Source organism: Saimiri boliviensis, chromosome 17, assembly GCF_048565385.1.
Source record: "Saimiri boliviensis isolate mSaiBol1 chromosome 17, mSaiBol1.pri, whole genome shotgun sequence".
NCBI classification, from domain to species: Eukaryota; Metazoa; Chordata; class Mammalia; order Primates; family Cebidae; genus Saimiri; species Saimiri boliviensis.
The window spans coordinates 66,754,160-66,776,257 of NC_133465.1; the positions used below are offsets into that span (position 1 = coordinate 66,754,160).

The following is a 22,098-nucleotide window of genomic DNA, read 5'->3' on the forward strand; positions in this document are numbered from 1 at the left end:
GAGGGAGCAGCTCTGCTGTGCATAAAGTCTCCACTCAGAAGCAGGTCGTCTAAGAACGGTTTAGAGCCAGGTTCCACACTAACGTGGATTGCCCGACGGGCAAGCAGGTACCTGCCTTTCCCAGGACGAGGGGCTCTCCGCACCGGACCCCGGTCCTGGCATGCATCGGGTGGAGGGGACTGGCTGTCTTGAGGCCAGCTGAGGCTCCACGGGCACTGCCGCATCCGTCCATCTGGGCGGGATTCTGATTTGAAGGGGTTCAGTCATAATCCTACAGATGGTAGCTTTGCCCCGTTGGCTCCTCATTGTGGCTCGAGTGTTTTAAAATACAGCCAACCCTTCAGTGCAAGGAATCAAATTAGTACTGATTTGACAGTCAGTTTAATTGAAGTTGATATTGACTAGCAAGGCTGAGATGAGAATGGAAAATAGGAATGACAGTGTCTTCAGTTTCTTCTGGGTGTAATTTAGAGCTATGGAAGTTAGCATGTTGTATGTTTTGACTGCATTATTACCATACGGTAGAAAGGTTATAAAACAGGTTGTGGATTCTCATGGTCATGTTTTCCTTTTCATGAAGGACATTTTAGAGTGCTTTGTAGGTGGTGGTAGGATCCTCACATAAAAGTATATCATGTTTTTAATTTTAAAACACTTGTAAAGCTATTTAGTTTGAGAATATCGGCCATGTACCAGGGGGACAGGGGAGTTCTATATGCCACCTGCTGATAGGACATGATGCTCCAGCAGCTTCTGCCCCCTGGGCTCTTGTTATTTCCTGGGGGGGATTGATGTAGCTCCTGCCACTGTGCTTGGTCTGGAGCTTGCAATGGCTCCTTGGGTTCTGCTCTCAGTGAGTATACAGTCTGAAAATCGATGATATGAGTTGGACTTACCTTGTTACACCCAACTAGAGTCGAGAGACCAGGGGAGAAGAAAAACTGGGGCACAGAGTGTCTGCCCAGGGATGATCCTGAAGGCCAGCTGCCAAAGCGACCCGCTGTAGCTTTAAGACCAGTGTTACCTCCTTGCTGCTGAAATGAACTGCTGTGACTCTAAGACTGGTTTTCTCAGCACCGTCACTTGCTCATCAGTCAGAATTTACCAGCTCCCAAAAACTTCTCGGTAGTACCAAGGTTTTAAAACCATCTGTTCCTTTCTTTTCTCTCTGCTCTGCTCTGCTGTGTTTTCTTTTCCTCCTCCCTTCCCCTCCCCTTTGGTTTTATACTTTAGCTGTGAAGGTCAGTTACCAGAGCTAAACTTGTTCTTAACAAGCAGTATTTTTAAGCTCATTCAGAAAGCCTCTCAGACCTATTCACTTGCAGAGAGTAGACGCTAACCAGGTTCTTCATTTGCGTTCACGTGTGGTATCCAGTCTTCATATGCTGTCCAGTTTCTTTAAGATAAAGGAGCAGCTCGCAGCAGGGCCACGTAGATGAGGGGCATTTCTCTTTCTAATAAAACCGCCAACCTTCTGTTTGTTCTTCACACATGCTGAAGAGCACTCTGGTCTTCCTGTACGTCTCAAAATTGCAGTTCTCTTTACCCAAATGAAACTGTTGTAGGGATTCATCTCTATGTTTTTATTTGGCCTTGACAAGCCCAGGGTGTCGATGACATTGCTTGGCCTGGAGAGGAGCCTGGGCTCCTGAGTGGCAGCCAGAGATCCTGCCAGTGAACCACAGTTTGCAGAATACTTAAATAACATATAAAAGGTCTAAGAACAACATTTAGAGAGTGCGTGTGCAGCAGTATCTCATTTATTGCTCACACTTACTTTGTGGGTAGGCTCTTTTATCCCGCTTTACAAGTGAGGAAGCAGATTGAAATTGGTTACCAAGTGACTGCTCTGACCTGGCTGCCTCGCCTGCTGACAGCGATGTGAGCTGACCCGAGGTGGGGCCCCGAGCAGGCAGAGCACCTGTGCCCACCTGGAGACCATCAGTCCACAGGCTCAGGCACTTGGCTTTTCTAATTCCCCGAGGGGCCAGTTGCAGTCTTTGCTTTAAAACATCTCCTTGGGAGTCACTCTGAACCAATTCTGGTTTGAGGGGGACTGCCAATTTAGTTAATTAAAGTCAATTTTTTGAAAAACTTTGGCCGGGCGCAGTGGCTCACGTGCACAATCCCAGCACTTTGGAAGGCCAAGGTGGGTGGATCATGTGAGGTCAGGAGTTCGAAACCAGCCTGACCAACATGGTAAAACCCTGTCTCTACTAAAAAAAAAGAAAATACAAAAATTAGTCTGGCATGCTGCCAGACTGCTGTAAACCCAGCTACTCAGCAGGCTGAGGCAGGAGAATCACTTGAACCCGGGAGGCGGAGGTTACAGTGAGCTGAGATCGTGCCACTGCACTCCAGCCTGCTCAACAGAGTGAGACTCCGTCTTAAAAAGAATAAGTAAATATCAAAAGCCTCCCCATTTCCCACCACCTTTTCCCCTTTCCCTCTGTCTGGTCTGAGCTGGCCCCCCTGCTGGGCAGTGACCCTTTTCCCAGCACTCCACCCTGTTGGCCGCTTGCTTTCTGTTTGCTTGGATAGGAAGCCTTTGCTTCTGGGTTGTCCAGCTGGGATTCAAATCAAGGTCCATTGACACAGGAGCCCAGGCTCTCATTGGCTCTGCCGTATGCCTCCCCACTTTGTGTCTTAGTCCTAGAATTCCAGTGCTGGAAGAGTGGAGGGAAAGGACACTTGGCTAGCTGAGTCACAGACCTGATGATTGGGTGGGTGCGGGTGAGGGTGGTGGCGGTAGGGGAGTGGGAGGAAGTTGCTAGGAAAGCTGAGTTTAAAATAGCTCCAGGCGGTAGATACTGGTGCAGTGTGGAGTCTGGTGCCGCAGAGAAGGCTTTTGTCCTGAGAACAGTAGATGACCTCCCAGAACTGTGGGAACAACACTCTCATGTTTACATTTATTCAGGCCACAATGTAGCTGAGCATTTGCTTCCTGACGTGAATTCTTTCTCTTCCAAGTAGATCCTGTTTCTTTATTCTGTGGAAAACGTTAATGCTATTAGAAGCCAGCTTCAGTGCTACCTGTAGCCGGAAGCCTGTGGCAGAGAGCATCTTGTTACTCAGTAGCCCCTCTCCCCGTATATTTGATGAAAGTTCTCTTTTCACCTGGCGGATGTTTATCTTCAGAGCCATATTTTCTCCTCCTGTCAATCGCATATAATATACCTAGATAATCAACAAATTAGGTAACTGAATCCATACATTTCCTGTATTCCTTGAACCCCTAATTACTGAGACAGGTCTTAGTTAATTTGGAAAGTTTATTTTGCCAGGGTTGAGGACGTGCACCTGGGACACAGCCCCCTGAGGTCCTTCTGCGGTCCACTGACACGAGCCCAGGCTCTAATTGCTCTGCCGTGTGCCTCCCTGGTTTGTGTCCTTCTGAGGTCCTGACAATATGTGTGCAAGGTGGGCGCGCCCAGCTTGGATTCATATAGTTTAGGGAGACGTGAGACATCAGTCCGTGTATGTAAGACGAACGCTGGCTCGTCCAGAAAGGCGGGACAACTCAAGCAGGGAGGAGGCTTCCAGGTCACAGGTACGGGAGAGACAGACAGTGGCATTCTTTCAGGTTTCCGATTAGACTTGCCAAAGGAGGCACTCAGAAGCACTTTTCTCAGTGAGCAGAGGGATGACTTTGAGTGGAATGGAGGCAGGTTTGCCTCCCAGCTTGACTTTTCTCTTTAACTTACTGATTTGGGGGCCCCAAGATTTATTTTCCTTTCACAATTCATATTATAAAGGGAGTGTTTTATTCTCAGTGCCTAAACTGAAGCGTGATCGTTTTTCTGCCATTATCTTCCTTTGGCCTTCTCTTTTCTCTGTAGAAGGAAGGAGACCTATATGCTCTTATTTATACCTAGTTCCTTTTTGAGTTGGCTAATTACATACTTAAAATAACTGGTTTCTAACAAAGTCTCGTGAGATTTACGTCTTGTGGTTTTAGGGTCACGAGTGAGATAATTGTCTTAGTTTGGTGACCACGTGGATTTTATTTGGTGCATTATCCAAAGTTCAATCGAAAAGATAAATGTCAGATGAAAATGTTTCGTGTTTTAAGCTGTTTGTGCTCGGAAGGTCCCCCTCCTCATCTTGTGCTTAGCTCAGCTGGTTCCCGGACTGTGGACCTGACGGCGGCTTCACTTCATTGCCAACAGTTCCTTCCTCCCTGAGAAGCTCCTGTGCGGTATGGAGCAGCAGCCACACTTACTGAGTATTGTATTTATTCTTTTGTTTATTTGTTTTTGAGATAAGATCTGCTTTGCTGCCCAGGCTGGTCTCGATGTCCTGGGCTCAAGTGATCCTCCCACCTTGACCTCCCAAAGGGCTGGGATTACAGGCCTGAGCCATTGTGCCTGGTTACTTTGTGTCAGGGCCAGCCAAACACTTTATGTTTTCTTATTTAATCTTTCAACAATGCTGTAAGTTGAAGAAGATGAAGAAATCGAAGCTTAATGAAATTGAATAACCTCCCAAAGGACTGCTCGTAATGGTGGAACTGGGATTTGAAGCCGGATCTGCCTCTTCTAAAGTCTGTGTTCTGAAATACAGTGGTAACTGGAGTGGGGCAGACCTGGGTTCAAATCCTGGGAAATTTACTTTACTTCTCTTAGCCTCTGTTTTCTCATTTTAAAATGGGAGAAACACTTATTTCATGGAAATATTATACCTCTTAAGGGCTGGGTGCGGTGTAATCCCAGCACTTTGGGAGGCTGAAGCAGGTGGATCATTTGAGGTCAGGAGTTCAAGACCAGCCTTGCCAACATGGTGAAACCCCATTTCTACTAAAAATCCAAAATCAGCCAGGCATGGTTGTACACACTTACAGTCCCAGCTACTTGGGAGTCTGAGCCAGGAGAATGTCTTGAACCCAGGAGGTGGAGGTTGCAGTGAGCCAAGATCGTGCTGTTTGCACAACAGCCTGGGCGACAGAATGAGACTTGGTCCCAAAACAAAAAAACAAACAAAAGAAAGATTATACTTATTAAATGCAGTAATCTTTGTGAAGTTGATTATGGTGCATGTGTACTAGGCTCTCCATATACACATGTTGGTTTGATCATGTCTCTGATGTGTTTCTCCCCAGGTAAAAGCTCTTCATGGGTAGGCCCCTTGTCTTGTGCTCATGTGTCCTCGGCACCGTGCCTGTTGGAGAAGGGAGTGAATGTTGAATAAATAATGTTAGGAATTTTTCTAGGTTCTTAAAAGAAGCTTGTCTTTCTGTTTTCTTTTTGTTTTTTATTTGTTTGTTTGTTTTTGAGACAGAGTTTCCCTCTGTTACCCAGGCCAGAGGGCAGTGTCGTGATCACTACAAACTCTGCCTCCCAGGTTGAAGTGATTCTCCTGCTTCAGCCACCTGAGTAGCTGGGATTACAAGTGCACAGCACCACACCCAGCTAATTTTTGTATTTTTAGAAGAGAAGGAGTTTCACCATCTTGGCCAGGCTGGTCTCAAACTCCTGGCTTCAAGTGATCCACCCGATTTGGCCTCCCGAAATGCTGGAATTACAGGTGTGAGTCGTTGCACCTGGCCAGTTTTCTTATTGCGTGAGCACAACTGGTTTTTACCGTTGGCCAGTGTGTTATTTGATTGCTTTTATTTCTTTTGTTCATATTTAATAGAGTTTTTTTTTTTAGAGCGATTACAGGTTTATAGAAAGTTGCGCAGCTAGTACAGAGAATTTCCATATACCTTCTCCTTCCACCTTACAGATTTCTGTTGCTAACATCCTGGGTGGTGTCGGTGCAGGACTTTTGGCTCCATAGCCCAGCTAGGTCTACGTTCTTGTCTCATGACCAGGAAGAAGTAGGCACACGGACACTCGAAGAGTGAGCAAGGTGGGGAGTTTTATTGAATGATGAAACAGTTTTTAGTGGGGAGGGGACATGGGGGTGGTCCCCCTATGCAAGGGCAAGAGAGTTCCTAGGATGGAATGAGCCCAGGGCTTTTTATGGGCTCAGAAGAGGGAGTGTGTACTGATTGCTTTGTGTATGTGCAAAAAACGTTAAGGAGAAGGCACCACTCAGAGGTGGGCATGATAGTGTAGAAAACCAGTTAGGAGGTTGGGCATGGTGGCTCATGTCTGTAATCCCAGTACTTTGGGAGCCTGGGGCAGGTGGATGACCTGACATCAGGGGTTTGAGACCAGCTGACCAACATAGTGAAACTCTGTCTCTACTAAAAATACAAAAATTAGCCGGGTATGGTGGTGCGCGCCTGTAGTCTTAGCTACTCAGGAGGCTGAGGCAGGAGAATCGCCTGAACCCGGGAGGTGGAGGTTGCAGTGAGCCGAGATTGCGCCATTGCACTCCAGCCTGGGCAACAAGAGCGAATCTCTGTCCCAGGGTTGAGGGGAGAAAGAAAACCAATTACGAAAAGGTGGGTACATTTAAAATAGGTGAAGGATGGAAATCAATCAGAGGAAAGTGAACCGAATAGGAAGGTGGGTTCTCAATCCCGTCCAAGGATTTACCCAGGACTGTCTCTGGCTTGAAGGTTGGATTTCACCAGGGACCTTGCCCCTATCTGCCTAGGCATTTGTCTGCCTCCTGCCTTGATTAGTATGCTTGTTAAAATTGACGGACTAATATTGATAACATTTTTTTCCCCACAGGATGTCTCTTAAACAATAGTTATGTTTGTTTTTTGTTGTTGTTTTTTGTCTTGAAACAGAGTCTCGCTGTCTCACCCAAGCTGGAGTGCAGGGGTGTGACCTTGGCTCACTACAACCTCCACCTCCCGCGTTCAAACGATTCTTCTGCCTCAGCCTCCTGAGTAGCTGGGATTACAGGCACGCACCACCATACTCGGCTAATTTTTGTATTTTTAGTAGAGACGGGGTTTTTTCATGTTTGTCAGGCTGGTCTTGAACTCTTGACCTCAGGTGATCCACCCACTTCAGCTCCCAAAGTGCTGGGATTACAGACCTGAGCCACCTCGCCTGACCACTTCTGGTTATTTAAAAGTGAAGCAAAGACATTTTTTCTTCAACTTAAGTTTATTTTTTTTTCAAATGATTACTAAGTTATTGGGACATAAAATGCTTTTTAAATTGTTTGGACCTAATAACTTAATAAATGGTAAAAATTTCTTGGCCTTGAGGCACCATGAAAGTTACTGAGACATCAAGGGAACACACGTGACAGTGCTGAAGGACAGATGTACCCAGATGAGTCGGTCAGGAATGTCTGAGATGATTATCTTCAGGACAGTGAGCAAACTGAAAACACAGAGCCCCCAGGCTAATGTCTGAGATGTCCATCTTGAGATCTCAGAAATATAACAGACAATAGAACTATAATAGGCCTTATTTTTCTAATTTAAATTAAAATCAAAAGATGTAATTAGGCGTACTAGATTATACTTTGAATTTTATGTGAAAGCTCAGTGTCTCTATGCCAGTCTATTAAATCGTGTTAACAGAAGTTTCCTGGTGGTCTTGCCTGGAAATTCTTGAAGAAGAATACATTAAAAGTATTTTAAGAAAAAGTATTCAGGCAGGGCGCGGTGGCTCACGCCTGTAATCTCAGCACTCTGGGAGGCCGAGGCGGGTGGATCACGAGGTCAAGAGATAGAGACCATCCTGGTCAACATGGTGAAACCCCGTCTCTACTAAAAATACAAAAAAAAAAAAAAATTAGCTGGGCATGGTGGCGCGTGCCTGTAATCCCAGCTACTCAGGAGGCTGAGGCAGGAGAATTGCCTGAACCCAGGAGGCGGAGGCTGCGGTGAGCCGAGATCACGCCATTGCACTCCAGCCTGGGTAACGAGTGAAACTCCGTCTCAAAAAAAAAAAAAAAAAAAAAAAAAGAGAAATTATTCCAGAAGACCTTGTTAAACCAGTTTTAAGTATGGTTAGTTGCATATATGTTATATGTTAGTTTCAGCAGGGAGAGAAGGAATAGTGTTAGTCTTTAACTGGAAGAGTCTGAAATTGTCCTCCTATTAAAACATTGTATCCAAAGCTAGGTCTGAATAGTAGTCTTGCTTTAGCCAAATGTAGACATGCTAATGTTTTAGTAGATGATTATTTTTCTGTTGAGCATAATTCTTTGTTATGTGCTTATAGCAGTGGTTCGAAACTTAGAAGCTGTAATCCTCTGCTGGATACTGTGGAGTATTGACATATGCCTGGTCTTCTGTATGGACCAGGAACAATTTTGACAGGACACATGGCTGTCATATGAACAGTATAAAATCACAACCACTGTGGTTGGGGGACAGAGTTGGGAGTGTCACAGAGCTGTCAGATTAGGTTTGTGGGAATGTCCCAGTTCTTTGCTGAGATTTGCTTGCCTGCTTCTTTGTACCCGTGGCTTTTCCCCTTTGTTACCTGTTTTTTTGTGGGCAGTGTTCATGTAGTACCCCTTGTTTCTAAGACTCAAGGGTTAAGGGAAATTTATGGCAGAAAATCTTAAAGCTGATGGAGCTGTATTTAGTAGCAGCTTCTCTTGCTCTTGAGGAGGAGCCTGTCTTCAGTAATTTTGGTTCAGAGCACTTCCATCCCACCTGCCACTCAGATCTGCAAGAACACAGCCTTCCAGAATAGAGTTAAACACAGTGTGGGTGTCACTAACTTGAATTATTTTAAGAGGTCAGAAAAAAACCCTACTACTGTGTGTTTTTTAACACTGTTTAAAAATATCGTCGTGTGGATAAATCAGATGAGTGACCTCTCTGTAGAATTAAAACTTTTTACATGTGAAGTTTTTGATTTTAGGGGTAATTTTTCCCAAGTCTTTTAGGATTGTGTCGCTGTTGCCTGCTGATAAAGTCACGTGAAGCTCTATTAAAGCAGTGGTCCCCAACCTATTTGGCACCAGTGACTGGTTTTGAGGAAGACAGTTTTTCCACCTATTGTGGAGTGGGTGGAGGGGATGTCTTCGGGTGAAACTCTTCCACCTCAGATCACCAGGCCTTAGATTCTCTTTTGGAGCCTGCAGCCCAGATCCCTCACACGTTCAGTTCACGGTAGGGCTCTCGCTCCTATGAGAGTCTGCTGCTTCTGCTGACCTGACAGGTGCTCAGGCAGGAACACTGGCTCGCCTGCCCTGTGGCCCGGTTCCCAACAGCCCACGGACCAGCAGGAGTTGGGGACCCCTATGTTAAGTGAAGGTAGTACAGGTGAAACTCAGCGTAGGCTGGAGGGCGGAAGGCACAGGTAGTCACTGGATGTAGTGACCTTTCCTTGAGACAGACCCGACAGCCCAGGTGGCACGGATACCTTGAGCCGTGCTGTTTCCTAAGAGAAAACGTGGATTTTTTTTTTTTTTTTTTTTTTTTTTTTTTTTTTTTTTAAGACGGAGTTTCGCTCTCGTTACCCAGGCTGGAGTGCAATGGCACGATCTCGGCTCACCGCAACCTCCGCCTCCCGGGTTCAGGCAATTCTCCTGCCTCAGCCTCCTGAGTAGCTGGGATTACAGGCACGCGCCACCATGCCCAGCTAATTTTTTGTATTTTTAGTAGAGACGGGGTTTCACCATGTTGACCAGGATGGTCTCGATCTCTCGACCTCGTGATCCACCCGCCTCGGCCTCCCAAAGTGCTGGGATTACAGGCTTGAGCCACCGCGCCCGGCGAAAACGTGGATTTTGAAAGAGATTTTGAAGTTTCTTTCTCCTGCCTCTAGCAAAAATATATCATGCCCGGAACTCTTGGAGCAAAGAGTTGCTGGTGGGTTGATGCAGAATATCACACAGCCCTCCCGGTCTTCGCCCATCCCTGTCTGTTGTGTAGTATGTGGGTTGAAATGGCTCCTTGATCAAAAGTAAACATAGCTGCTTTATACCTTTGTGTGGTCAACTGTGAGGGCAGGCATTGACGGAGGGGTGGAAAAAGAACCTATTCCTGGTGAAAAATGCCAAAATACTTGGAAGTGGAAATGTTTTGGTGCATGGTATATGAGCAACATGTTTATCGTCTGTTCTTTCAGCTATAATTAGTGCTGTCTATGATACTCATCAGAATCATACCTGAATGAGAAGGCCCCAGAAAAGAAACCCAACCTTTTATTGGGTTGCTTCATGCCTATCATGATGCCTTTTCCTTAAATTTTACAACATTTTAGGGTGAACTTACTCTTCCATATTAAATGTTAGCTTGGAAGAAAGTGTATCATCAGAGCCATGGAATTTAAGGTTTTCTTTTTCTTTTCTTTTTTCTTTTTTCTTTTTTTGAAATGGAGTTTTGCTCTTGTCACCGAGGCCGAAGTGCAGTGGCACGATCTCAGCTCACTGCAACCTCTGCCTTCTGAGTTCAAGCGATTCTCCTGCCTCGGTCTCCTGAGTAGCTGGGATTACAGGCACCCGCCACCACCCTTGGCTAATTTTTGTACTTTTAGTAGAGACGGAGTTTTGCCATGTTGGCAGGCTGGTCTTGAACTCCTGGCTTCAGGTGATCTACCCACCTCAGCCTCCCAAAGTGCTGGGATTACAGGCATGAGCCACTGCGCCCAGCTGGAATTTGAGGTTTTTAAAGATGAAATTCATAATTTAAGCTTTATATGTATTTGATCTTAGAATAAATGGCTTGGAGTATGTCAAATTTTTACGTTTGTTTTTAGTTTTTTATTTTATTTTATTATTTTTGAGATGGAGTCTCACTCTGTCACCCAGGCTGGAGTGTAGTGGCGTGACCTTGGCTCACTGCAGCCTCCGCCTCCTGGGTTCAAGCAGTTCTCCTGCCTTAACCTCCTGAGTAGCCAGGATTACAGATGCCCACCACCACACCTGGCTTATTTTTGTATTTTCAGTAGAGATGTTGGCCAGGCTGGTGTCTTAACTCCTGACCTTAGGTGATCTTCCTGCCCTGGCCTCTTAAAGTGGTGGGATTACGGGCGTGAGCCACCGCACCTGGCCTGTTTTTAATTTTAGTATAGTCATTGTATGTTCTTTTTTCTTTTTCTTTTTCTTTTTTTTTTTTGAGATAAGGTTTGGCTCTGTCACCCAGGCGGGAGTGCAGTGACATGATCATGGCTCACTGTGACCTCCGTCTCCTAGGCTCCTGCGATCCTCCCACCTCAGCCTTATTTTCTGGTTTGATCCAAGTGCAGATTAGCACCCTGCTGTTGTGACTTGATGTGTTTGTCTCACTGAAGACTGCGCCCGAGGCAGATGACTTTGGTTTAGATGTGGGACTTCTTTCCTGGTATAGCGTGCACACCATGTACCGTTGTGTGTTCGCCAGAAGCGGTCTTCAGTCCCAGCTGCGATGCTCTGGGCTGTCAGTAAGTATTTGGACAAATGCATGGGTATGCTGTAACTACTGGGATCCCGACTTTTCTTTGAAAGGGCTCAAGTTTTTATGAATTTTAGTTTTTATAACTGCCTTATTAGGTACGAACACGTATTCACAGATATCATGCAATTTGAAACCTGGGTTTACCAGCAGACTAAGTGGAAGCCGTTTCTCTTGGTACCCTTCCAGTGAGGAAACAGGTGGGATAAGGAGCCTGCAGAGGACTGGATTGTGATTAAATGTCGTCTTCCTGGGTCCTTGTTACTCTTACGGTCTAGAATTAGCTTAGGTGTTTATTCGCTTGGAGTGTCAGCAGCAGACCATGGTGCTTGAAGCTGTTCATGGACGTTCTGTAAGTGGGTCTGAGAGGCTTCTCTGGAGCCGGCCCATCCCTGGCTCACTCTTGCTGATGCTCTCTCCGCCAGGAATGTGCCCCTCTCTCTCCTAGTTTCTCTTCAGAGCCCTCTGCAGACATCACCTCCCCAGCAAAGCCTTCACTAACCATCCCAGCCTGAGACATCACCTCCCCAGCAAAGCCTTTGCTAACCATCCCAGCCTGAAGTGGTTTCCCCCTGAACAGCTCAGCAGCTTTTTTGTTAGTACAGTTTGTTTGGTGCTAATCACCTCCTTTCTCAGTCGTCTTCTCTATTCTTGTGTATAGTTACATAACAATATAGTTGCATAGGTTTTTTTTGTTTGCTTTTGTTTTCTGAGACAGTTTCCACTCTCGTCGCCCAGGCTGGAGTGCAGTGGTGCAATCTCAGCTCACTGCAACCTCTGCCTCCAGGATTCAAGTGATTCTCCAGCCTTGCCTCCTGAGTAGCTGGGATTATAGGTGCATACCACCAAGCCCAGCTAATTTTGTATTTTTGGTAGAGATGGGGGTTTCACCATGTTGGCCAGGCTGGTCTTGAACTCCTGACCTCAGATGAAGTGACCCATCTACCTCAGCCTCCCAAAGTGCTGGGGTTATAGACTTGAGCCACCCTGCTCAGCTAGTTATGAGTTTTTATGTCTTGCCTCTCTAAATAGCCATGTTCCTGCGCCTTCCACGTTTATATTCCTTAGAATCCTTAGTATAGGGCCTGCATGTGGTAGGCCCTCTGTAAACAGCTGTTACTTCGTTACGCAGAGGGACTTTACCATCCCGTCCTCCCTTCCCTCCTTCCCTCCCTCCCTCCTTCCCTCCCTCCCTCCTTCCCTCCCTCCCTCCTTCTCTCCTTCCCTCCTTTCCTCTCCTTTCCTTTTTTCTTTTTTTTCCTCTTTCTTTGCCTACAGAGTTGGACACATTTTCTTGAGAAGTTGAATACTTGTTTCTTTGTGCACTGGCAGCTTGTAAGAGAGACTTAGGCCACGTTAGTTGTTTTACTTACTGACTCTTCACAGCGTAAAACCAGCTCTGTGTATAAATGAGTTTGAGGGTCATGCCTGATGCCTTAGAATACCCCAGTTGTCGCATGGAAAACAGCTGGCTTGGTGTGTTGGCTAAATTGGGTGTGAACGTAGTTCACCTTAAAGGTAGGCTCTTTAGATTGAATTTCTTTCAAATGTCTTTTTCTGGCAGAGTGCAGCATTCAGCTCATTAATTCTCAAGTTGAAATGACTTCACAAAAATACGGCTTTCTTTAGCACAGTACTAGCTTTTAATATGTCAAAACTGTATTCAAAGGTTGGTTAAAAACTGAAAGTGCTGTTGCCAGCCTTCCAACTTGCAGGCTCAGAAATCCCTTTTGAAAGAGGAAGAGTGGGTGTGGGAGGGTGGGAGGAAGCAGCTTCCTCCCAGGGTGGTGTTGAGGAGGCCCTGGTTTTGTTTTTATTATTGAAACAATTGCTAGGTAAAAATGAATGAGCGAAGAATTACAGTAGTTATTTGTCTTACAGAAGTAATTTTTTCTTTAAAAAGGATACAACAAAGAACATTTCTCCCTCTCTGAAGAAATTACTTCTGGGAGTGTTCATTTTGTTCGGCCTTTCATGATTGTGTGTTTGGTAAAAGTTGGGCGTTAATAGACAATGGCTGGGTGACACTGTGGGTGGTTTGCAGAGATCCCTGGAAACTGCTGCCGCTCCTCTGGTGCTGAGATTTGAACCTGGTGAGAGCTGAAAAAGGGCTCTTCCCACATTCTTCATCTGCAGAGATAAAACGTGAAGGCCTGCTGATGTGGGCTCTTTGACTCAAATGCGGTTTTAAAAATAGAGAAGCTTTCCATAAAAGTCCAGGTTGTTGGCTTCACTTGAAAAGCGTGAGCTCCCCAGGCTGCTGCCCCTCCAAGCCCCAAGATGCTGGAGCCAGTGCTGAGGCCCCTGGGAGAAGGCCCCGTCCTGCGTGCTGCACACCAGGCCTGCCACCACCCTGGCTAGAGGTGCAGACAGACCTAAAATTTGTATAGTTTTGACATATAAAATGTGGCAAAGTTGTATTTAATCAGTTATTGCAAAAGACAATGAAAACTGTAAGTTGATTTCTTGGTTTGTATCAATCTGTGTAGGCTCTGACTTTGTGTAATAAAAGCAGGTTTTATTTATTTATTATTATTATTATTATTATTTTGAGATGAAGTCTCACTCTGTCTCCCAGGTTAGAGTGCAATGGCGCAATCTTGACTCACAACCTCCGCCTCCAAGGTTCAAGCCATTTTCCTGCCTCAGCCTCCCGAATAGCTGGAATTAGAGGCTTGTGCCACCATGCCTGGCTAATTTTGTATTTTTAGTAGAGATGGGGTTTCTTTACATTTGTTGATCAGGCTGGTCTTGAACTCCCAACCTCAGGTGATCCGTCCACCTCAGCCTCCCAAAGGACTGGGATTACAGGCGTGAGCCACCGCACTCGGCCACAGGTTTTATTTTGTATGTGGACTTTCTCACCTAAAGCTACCTTTTTCAAACTATTAATGATTTTCCAAACTTTCTGAGTAACGCTCATTTTTTAAAAAACTTCTAGAAAAGTACTGTGAACACCAGTGTACATGTCCCCTAGGTAAATGAGCACGTTTGCTTTTCTGTGTCTCTCACAAACACATATGCACATACATTTTGTAGAAACATTTGGAAGTAAGTTGCTTTACTTTACCCCGAGATACTAAAACATGTTTTGCCTCAGAACAGTTATAATTCTACCTAGCTGTGATTATTATCACTTGCAAAGAATTATATGCTGATAAAGTAATGTTATTTAAGACTGGCCGTGGTGGCTCACACCTGTAATCCCAGCACTTTGAAAGGCCAAGGCAGGAGGCTCGTTTGAGCTTGGGAATTCAGCCTGGGCAACATGGTGAAACACCATCTCTACCAAAAATGCAGAAATTAGCTGGGCATGGTAGTGTGCACCTGTGGTCCCAGCTACTTGGGAGTCTGAGGTGGGAGGATCACTTGAGCCAGGAGGCGGAGCATGCAGTGAGCCGAGACTGCCACTGCACTCCAACCTGAGCGACAGAGTGAGACCCTGTCTCAAAAAACAAAAAATAAAAATGTTATTTAATGTGCAACGTATGGTCGCTTTTCCTCAGCTGTCCCCAGGTGTCATATAGCTATTTTTATTCCAGTCCAAGAGCTCGTGCGGCATTGCATTTGGTTGTTCTCTTTAGATGCCTTTGTTCTAGACAGTTCCTTGCTTTTTCTGTTTATCTTTCAAGATACTGACTTTTAAAATTTCATTTAAGAGTCTAGGGTGGTTGTATAGAATGTTCTGAAATTTGGGCTTGTCTGATGGTTTCTTCATGGTTACCTAAAGGTCAGCCATTTTTGTCCTGAGAGCCGCAGCACCTGTGGGAGCGCATCTGCCAGGCCATCCGGTGTCCTGTTACTGGGGCTCAGTTCAGCCATTTGGTGAAGGTGGTGGGCACGAGATCTTCCCATTATAAAGGCACCTTTGTCCCTTTGTTAACTTTATCTGTAACCTGCAGGATGATAATTTGAGACTCTGTCTCTTCTGAATGCCTTCATTAGCATTCGTTGATGATCCTTGTCTGAATCCGTTATTGTGCATTGGTGACTAGAAAATGGTGATTTCCTCATCTTCACTTCTGTGTTTATTAGATTTTTTTTTTTTTTCTGTAACATTTTCTCCCCTGTTGAGTATCACTATGTGGTTTGTAATGCTTTGCCACCTTTTTTCTTTCTGGTGTTCTAATTATCCCAGACTTGGTGAGTGGAGCTCCTTCAGGCTAGTTCCTCTGTCCCTTGGGCATGTCCCCATCTATCACTGAGCACTCCGTCGCCTCCTGGTAAGAAATGTTTCTGCCTCAGGCTGGGCGCGGTGGCTCAAGCCTGTAATCCCAGCACTTTGGGAGGCCGAGGCGGGTGGATCACGAGGTCGAGAGATCGAGACCATCCTGGTCAACATGGTGAAACCCCGTCTCTACTAAAAATACAAAAAATTAGCTGGGCATGGTGGCACGTGCCTGTAATCCCAGCTACTCAGGAGGCTGAGGCAGGAGAATTGCTTGAACCCAGGAGGCGGAGGTTGTGGTGAGCCGAGATCGCGCCATTGCACTCCAGCCTGGGTAACAAGAGCGAAACTCCGTCTCAAAAAAAAAAAGAAATGTTTCTGCCTCACCTTGACCTTACCTTGCTCCACATTTGTAATCAACCATTTCTGCAAGAAACATGGGTTCCTTTTTAATAGCGAATGGTATTTGGAAATCAAGATCTGCCTGCCAGCTTTGCTTATCATGAACTGAGATGTCATTGCTTTTCGTCCCTTCCAATGGAAAGAGCTAGGGGAGTCAGGACATCGATTGATGTTTTTAATAAAATTAGAATGCTTCTGTTTTTCAGGGCCTGCTTACAGACTTTGTAGAAACTTCTGTAGCTTGTAGCTCATGCTGAAAAACTCAGGTTCTGGTACCTAAGCCATCCCAGAGATGAAAATTACATCTACTTTTTGCATCTGTGCTCTTCCAGAACCCTCCACAATTAGAATTGTGTATGCTGACAGTATGCAGAATTCACTGACCTTAACATATCTCTGAAACACGGGCTGGGGTAAAAGAGTGCAGAAACAAAAGGCAGGATTTATCTTTTTATTGAGTAAGCTTGCATTCTGTACTTCAAAAAATGTTGATTGAACAACAGCTTTAGGCACTGAAGTCCTTATTCTCCTGAGGATAAAAAGAGAAGTGAGATAAAAAGTCTCTGCCCTGTGGCCTAGCAGAGAACAGAACCTGGAGAGAGTAAGGGAGGTGCTTACTAACTGCCCCGATACTGACTGGGCTCTGGAGAGGTCCCTGCAGCTCTGAGTTAACTGCTCCTTAGCCTGGATACCTTAAATGCCATCTGTCTGGGCATGCCAAGGTAAAGTGAATGTCTCTGCAAATGAGAGTCTACATGGATGGATGATTTTACAGGGAAGGGAAAGTTTTTAGTGTGTTTTAAATTCAAGGTGAGTCTGCATGGGTGACGCCTTATGCTGACCACTCTATTTCAAGAATTGGAAGGATGGTGTGTGTATTTTGAAAATGGTCTAGTTCATGTACTGAAATAGGACAGAAGCTCAGACTACCTCTTAGTAAGTGCTCACTCTGCCCTTTATGTCTCTTAAAAAGACTCATTTTGTTTGAAATGTTTCTAAGTCTCTATTTCTTGGTACATCTTAGTACTGGAATGTACAAAGCCAGTTTTTTTGTTTGTTTGTTTTTTTTATTTTATTTTAATAGAGTGCAGTTCAAGTCAGTTTAGCTGGTTTTCAGTGTCAGTGTAGAGCAAATGGTAGTCAACATTTTTTTCCTAGGAATTGTTCATGCGTTCAGTACTTAATAAATTCTTATGGGTTTGAATGGGACTTACTGTGGTGGGATCTGAGCAGGTGATTAAACTTCTTAAGTGTTGTTTACATAAAGTGCATGAAGAGACATACTGCACAATTTTTCAAGATTCTGGCAGTAATAGGATTCAGAATATGTTGGAGTAGAAGAGGGGAGTAGATAAATATAAAGAATATATTTTTAACTTCCAAAGTAAGAACATTTAAAAAGCAAATATAATTGGCCACCACATGCGGGTTTTGCATCGTTTCCAGACCATCCTGCGCATGACTCTCATATTAATTTTCTGAAAATGTGACTCTGGCCACCTGTTCTCGCTCCTGGAGAGGAGAAGGCCAGGGCCTTCTGTCTGTGCCTGGCAAGGCATGGTCTATGCCACCTCCCCGTGGACCACATCGACCCCTGGCCTCACCTCCCACCACTTCCCTCCCCTGGGGCTGTGGGTCCCTGCTGCCACCTGAGGTCTCCTTGCAGTCGCACTCCTGAGTTCTTCCCTGGAAACGCTCTCTGCCTCACTGACTGTGAACAGGCCCAGCGTGTGTGCTCCTCTCTCTCGAAGGCTTTTCCCACGCTGCCCTTCCATGCAAAGTGTGTTCTTCCCCGTCTGCCTCCTGGCACTTGCTTATCCTTATGACCCTCACGGATGCCATTAACTCCCTTTACTCTGCTCCTTCCTGTACTGACTAGCGCGGCCCTTTATATGTAGGCAGCTGGTGTGGGGCGCATGCTTTTCAGATCGATTTAACTTTGTAGCATCATGGAGAGAAAGTGAGATACAGACAAGAAAACTGAGGGTGACTTTGAAGGAATTATTGTAAAAACCCAGGTGGAGGAATTCCTGTGATCCTCCAGTCCCTCTGGGAGCCTCATGACAGTGTTTGTGATCTGTGTATTCTGTTCAGAAGGGCAGTCCTATTGAAGGTAAACATCAGGGAATTTCTGCCAGAAAGAGTATGTTTTCAGTATGATGATGCTCTGAGACCGTTTGTGCCTGTCAGAAGTAAGATCAAAGCCATTTCTGCCATTTCCATTCATGTCTTTAACATCATAAGTTTCTTCCTTCGCTCTTTTTGGTTGTGATTAACTTAAGATGGGAATTTATATTCTCACCCACCCCTTTTTAGTACAGGTTGAGCATCTCAAATCTGAAAACCTGAAATCTGAAATGTGCTCAAAAGAGCACAGACATGATGCTCAAAGGAAATGCCCATTGAGGCATTTTGGATTTGAGATGCTTGACCAGTAAGTATAATGCAAATATTCCAAAAAAAAAAAAAAAAGTCTGAAATCTGAAGCACTGCTGGTCCTGGGCATTTTGGAGATGGGGATGCTCAACCCATATGACCTTCCAGAGGAGTGACATCTATCAATCAAGCAAGAGTCATCCTGCAGTACCTTCCTTTATTATGGGGCCAAACATAGGGGCAGGCACTGGACTTCCTTTCTTAAAGCCTAGATTCTTATTACCCTATGTGCCCCTTTCCTTTTTTTTTAAGGTAGAGTCTCGATCTGTCGCCTAGGCTGGAGCGCAGTGACGCCATTTTGGCTCACTGCAGCCTCTGCCTCCTGGGTTCTAGTGATTTTCCCACCTTAGCCTCCCAAGTAGCTGGAATTACAGGTGTGTGCTGCCATGCCTGGCTAATTTTTGTATTTTTGGTAGAGATGGGGTTTCGACCCGTTGGTCAGACTGGTCTCAAACGCCTGGCATCAAGTGATCTGCCCATCTCGGCCCCCCAGAGTGCTGGGATTACAGTGTGAGCCGTTGCCTTATCCCCCTAGATCCTATAGTTTCCTGTTCACGTGCACTGTGAGCTATTGGATTTTTTTTTTTTTTTTTTTTGAGACTGGGTCTTACTCTTGCCCAGCCTGGAGTGCAGTGGTACAATCACAGGTCACTGCAGCCTGTGCCTCCCAGGCTCGGGTGATTCTCCCACGTCAGTCCCCAGAGTAGCTGGAATTACAGCCTTGTACCACCACACCTGGCTAATTTCTATATTTTTTGTAGAGATTGGGTTTTGTCATGTTGCCTAGGCTGGTCTCAAACTCTTGGGCTCAAGTGATCTGCACGCCTGGGCCTCTGGATTGCTTAGGTTTTAACGTGAATTCTGCAGTGTCTTTAGTTCGGTAATCTTTGTCGATAGCTACAGAGTAAATTAAATTATTCACAAAGAATAATGTTGAATAACTTAATTATTCACAAGGAATCACATTGAAAGTTCTCATGTGGTCTTTACTCCACTTCCCCCAGTGATAACATCTTGCAAAGCTGCATGCACCATCATGATCAGAATGTTGCCGTGCATGCGTTTGGTCAGGATGCAGCGCATTTCCCAGGCTCTCTCCTGTGGGAGAAGCAGCCACACCTGCTTCCCCCCTGTCCCCAGCCCTTCCTCAGCCCCTGGCCACCACTCACCTGTTTTTGGTTTCTATACTTTTGTCTTTTCAAGAATGTTACGCAAATGGAATCATACAGTATGTAAGGGCTGAGGCTTTTTTTTTTTTTTTTTTTTAGCTTAGCATAATTCTCCCACGATTCCTCCAGTTCCTCGCGTGCATCAATAGTTCATTCCTTTTTTTTGCTGAGAGCGTTCCGTGGTGTGGATGCAGCACAGTTTGTTTAGCCTCGCGCACAAAGGACATCTCTGAGTAGTTTCCAGTTTTTGTCTCATTATGAGTAATGCTGCTATGAATGTTTATATGTAGGGTTTTGTGTGAACGTAAGCTTTCATTTCTCTGGGATAAATGCCCAGGAGTGCGGTTGTTAGGCTGTATAATTGTGTTTAGGTTTTAAGAAGATACCTGTTTTCTAGAGGGGTTGCACCATTTTACATTCCTACCAATGTTTTGTAAGGGATTCATTTATTTCACATCCTGACCAGCATTTGGTGGTGTCTCTGTTTTTTATTTTAGCCATTCTGATAGTTGTACGGTGATACCCCTTTGTGATTTTAATTTGGATTTCCCTAATGGCCCCTTTCTCTAATGAACATCTGTGCTTATTTGCCATCCGTATGTCCTCAGGTGAGATATCTGTTCCTGTCTCTTGCCCATTTTCTAATTGGACTTTTTAAAACTCTCTGAGTTTTGTTTTATTTTTTCGATCATGGTAAAAGTACAAGAAATTTATCATCTTAACCATTTTTTAAGTTCAATCATGTGTCAAAAGACAAAATTACAACAAATTTAATGTAAGGATCTTAATTGGCTTTTGTGATCCCAGAATCAGGCAACACCTCATTCTGTAGAATTCTGTCAAATAGAATGAGTGTTCTCATGAACTGAGCAGAGAAAGTTGGCTTTGTAGACAGAAAAAGGGTGAGGAAAGCAGACACAGAGAACAGAGAGCAGATAGGTGGTTTCAGAGGGGGGACTTCCTTATCACGCTGGCCCAAATTGGCCCATTTGGGGATTTGCTCTTCTCTCCCTCTCCTGATTTCTTGGAAAAGTCAGATAAGCAGGTTACTTTTGGCTTGGTGGTGTGGAGCTTAGCAAGAGGGCCTCCATTTTGGTTTGGTCTGCTGGCTTGGTGCGGGAGCTCAGTCCAAACGAGTGTTCTCCTGGTTCGCTATGTTTATGTTAAGTTTTGAGAGTCTTTTATGTACTCTAGGCACTAGTCCTTTGTCAGATATGTGGTTTGTAAATACTTCCTCCCATTTTGTAGTTTGTTTTTTCATCCTCCTAACAGGGTCTTTAGCCGAGCAAATGTTCTTAACGTTGATGAAGTTCCTTTTATCTATTTTTCCTCCTATGGAATGTGATTTGGGTATCACCTCTAAGAACTCTGCCTAGCCCAGGATTCCAAAGATTTTCTATTTTTTTTTTCCCTAAAAGTTTTAGTTTTATGTTTTTCATTTAAGTCCCTGACCCATTTTGAGTTAATTTTTATGTAGGGTGTGAGGTTTAGGTCAAGATTCATTGTTGTTGTTATTATTGCTTTTGTGGATGGATGTGTAATTGCTCCAGTAACCTGTTGAAAAGGCTGGCCTCCTCTCTTTCCCCCACTGCTTTTATATCTTTGTTGAAAATCAGTTGGGGTTCCCTGGCAAAGCTGCAGATATTTTAAAAAAAAATCAGTTGGGTGTATTTGTTTGGGTCTATTTCTAGGTTGCATATTTTGCCCCATTGATCTGTATGTCAGTTACCCCTCTACTAATACTGGGTGGTCTTGATGACCATAGTTATATAATAAGCCTTAATACCAGGGTGACTGATTTCCTCCCAATTTATTCATCTTTTTCAAAATTGTTTTTCAAAGTTATTCTAGATCCTTTGTCTTTCCATGTAAATTTTAAAACAATCTTGTCTCAAGCCACTAAAAAATCCTGCTGGGGTTTTGTGAGGAATGGTGTTAGTAATGGAGCGGATTGAGATTGTTACTAGGTTGAATCTTCCAGTCAATCCATGGACATCGAGTGTCTTTTTCTTCTTTAGCGAGAGCTTCAGACATGAAGACAGACAGATGGTTGTGGCGCCGGCTGCTGCCGTGCCCCGAGAGATGCTGTTCCAGGGATTATGCGCTCAGCGGCAGGGCCTCAGGTTGTGTCTTGGCTCACTTCTGCTTTGTTTGTTTCTAAATGTATAGGCCTATGAAAGGAGGTTCCCTACATGTCCCTTGATTCCGATGTTCGTGGGCAGTGACACTGTGAATGAATTCAAGAGTGAAGATGGGGCTATTCACGTCATCGAAAGGCGCTGCAAGCTGGACGTGGATGCGCCCAGGCTGCTGAAGAAGGTAACGCAGGGAAACGATGTCTTGGAGCGCGGGCCTCAGAGACAGCACGAACTTACGCTACAGCTTCTGTGTAACTGGATGTTATTAATAAACGCTTTTTCTCTTTATTTCTTTTTTTTTTTTAAAGATCGCAGGAGTTGATTTTGTTTATTTTGTCCAGAAAAACTCACTGAATTCTCGGGAACGTACTTTGCACATCGAGGCTCATAATGAAACGTTTTCCAATCGGGTCATCATTAACGAGCATTGCTGCTACACCGTGAGTAACCTGTCATTTGGTGGAAGATGTTCCGCTGGTGCAGGACTTCTGGGGATTGTTTGATCACCATTTTAAACGGTGCTTCTTGTTGTCTTAG

General features: G+C 44.8%; 1 protein-coding gene across 1 annotated transcript in view; it reads left to right on the plus strand.

Moving 5' to 3' along the window:
* Positions 1-22,098, plus strand: part of SEC14L1 (SEC14 like lipid binding 1) — a 63,592-nt gene that overhangs the window by 19,332 nt on the left and 22,162 nt on the right. Inside the window, exons 4-5 of the mRNA XM_039476295.2 lie at positions 21,593-21,742; positions 21,870-22,001. Coding sequence (XP_039332229.1) covers positions 21,593-21,742; positions 21,870-22,001 — 282 coding nt within the window. The remainder of the gene's footprint in view (positions 1-21,592; positions 21,743-21,869; positions 22,002-22,098) is intronic.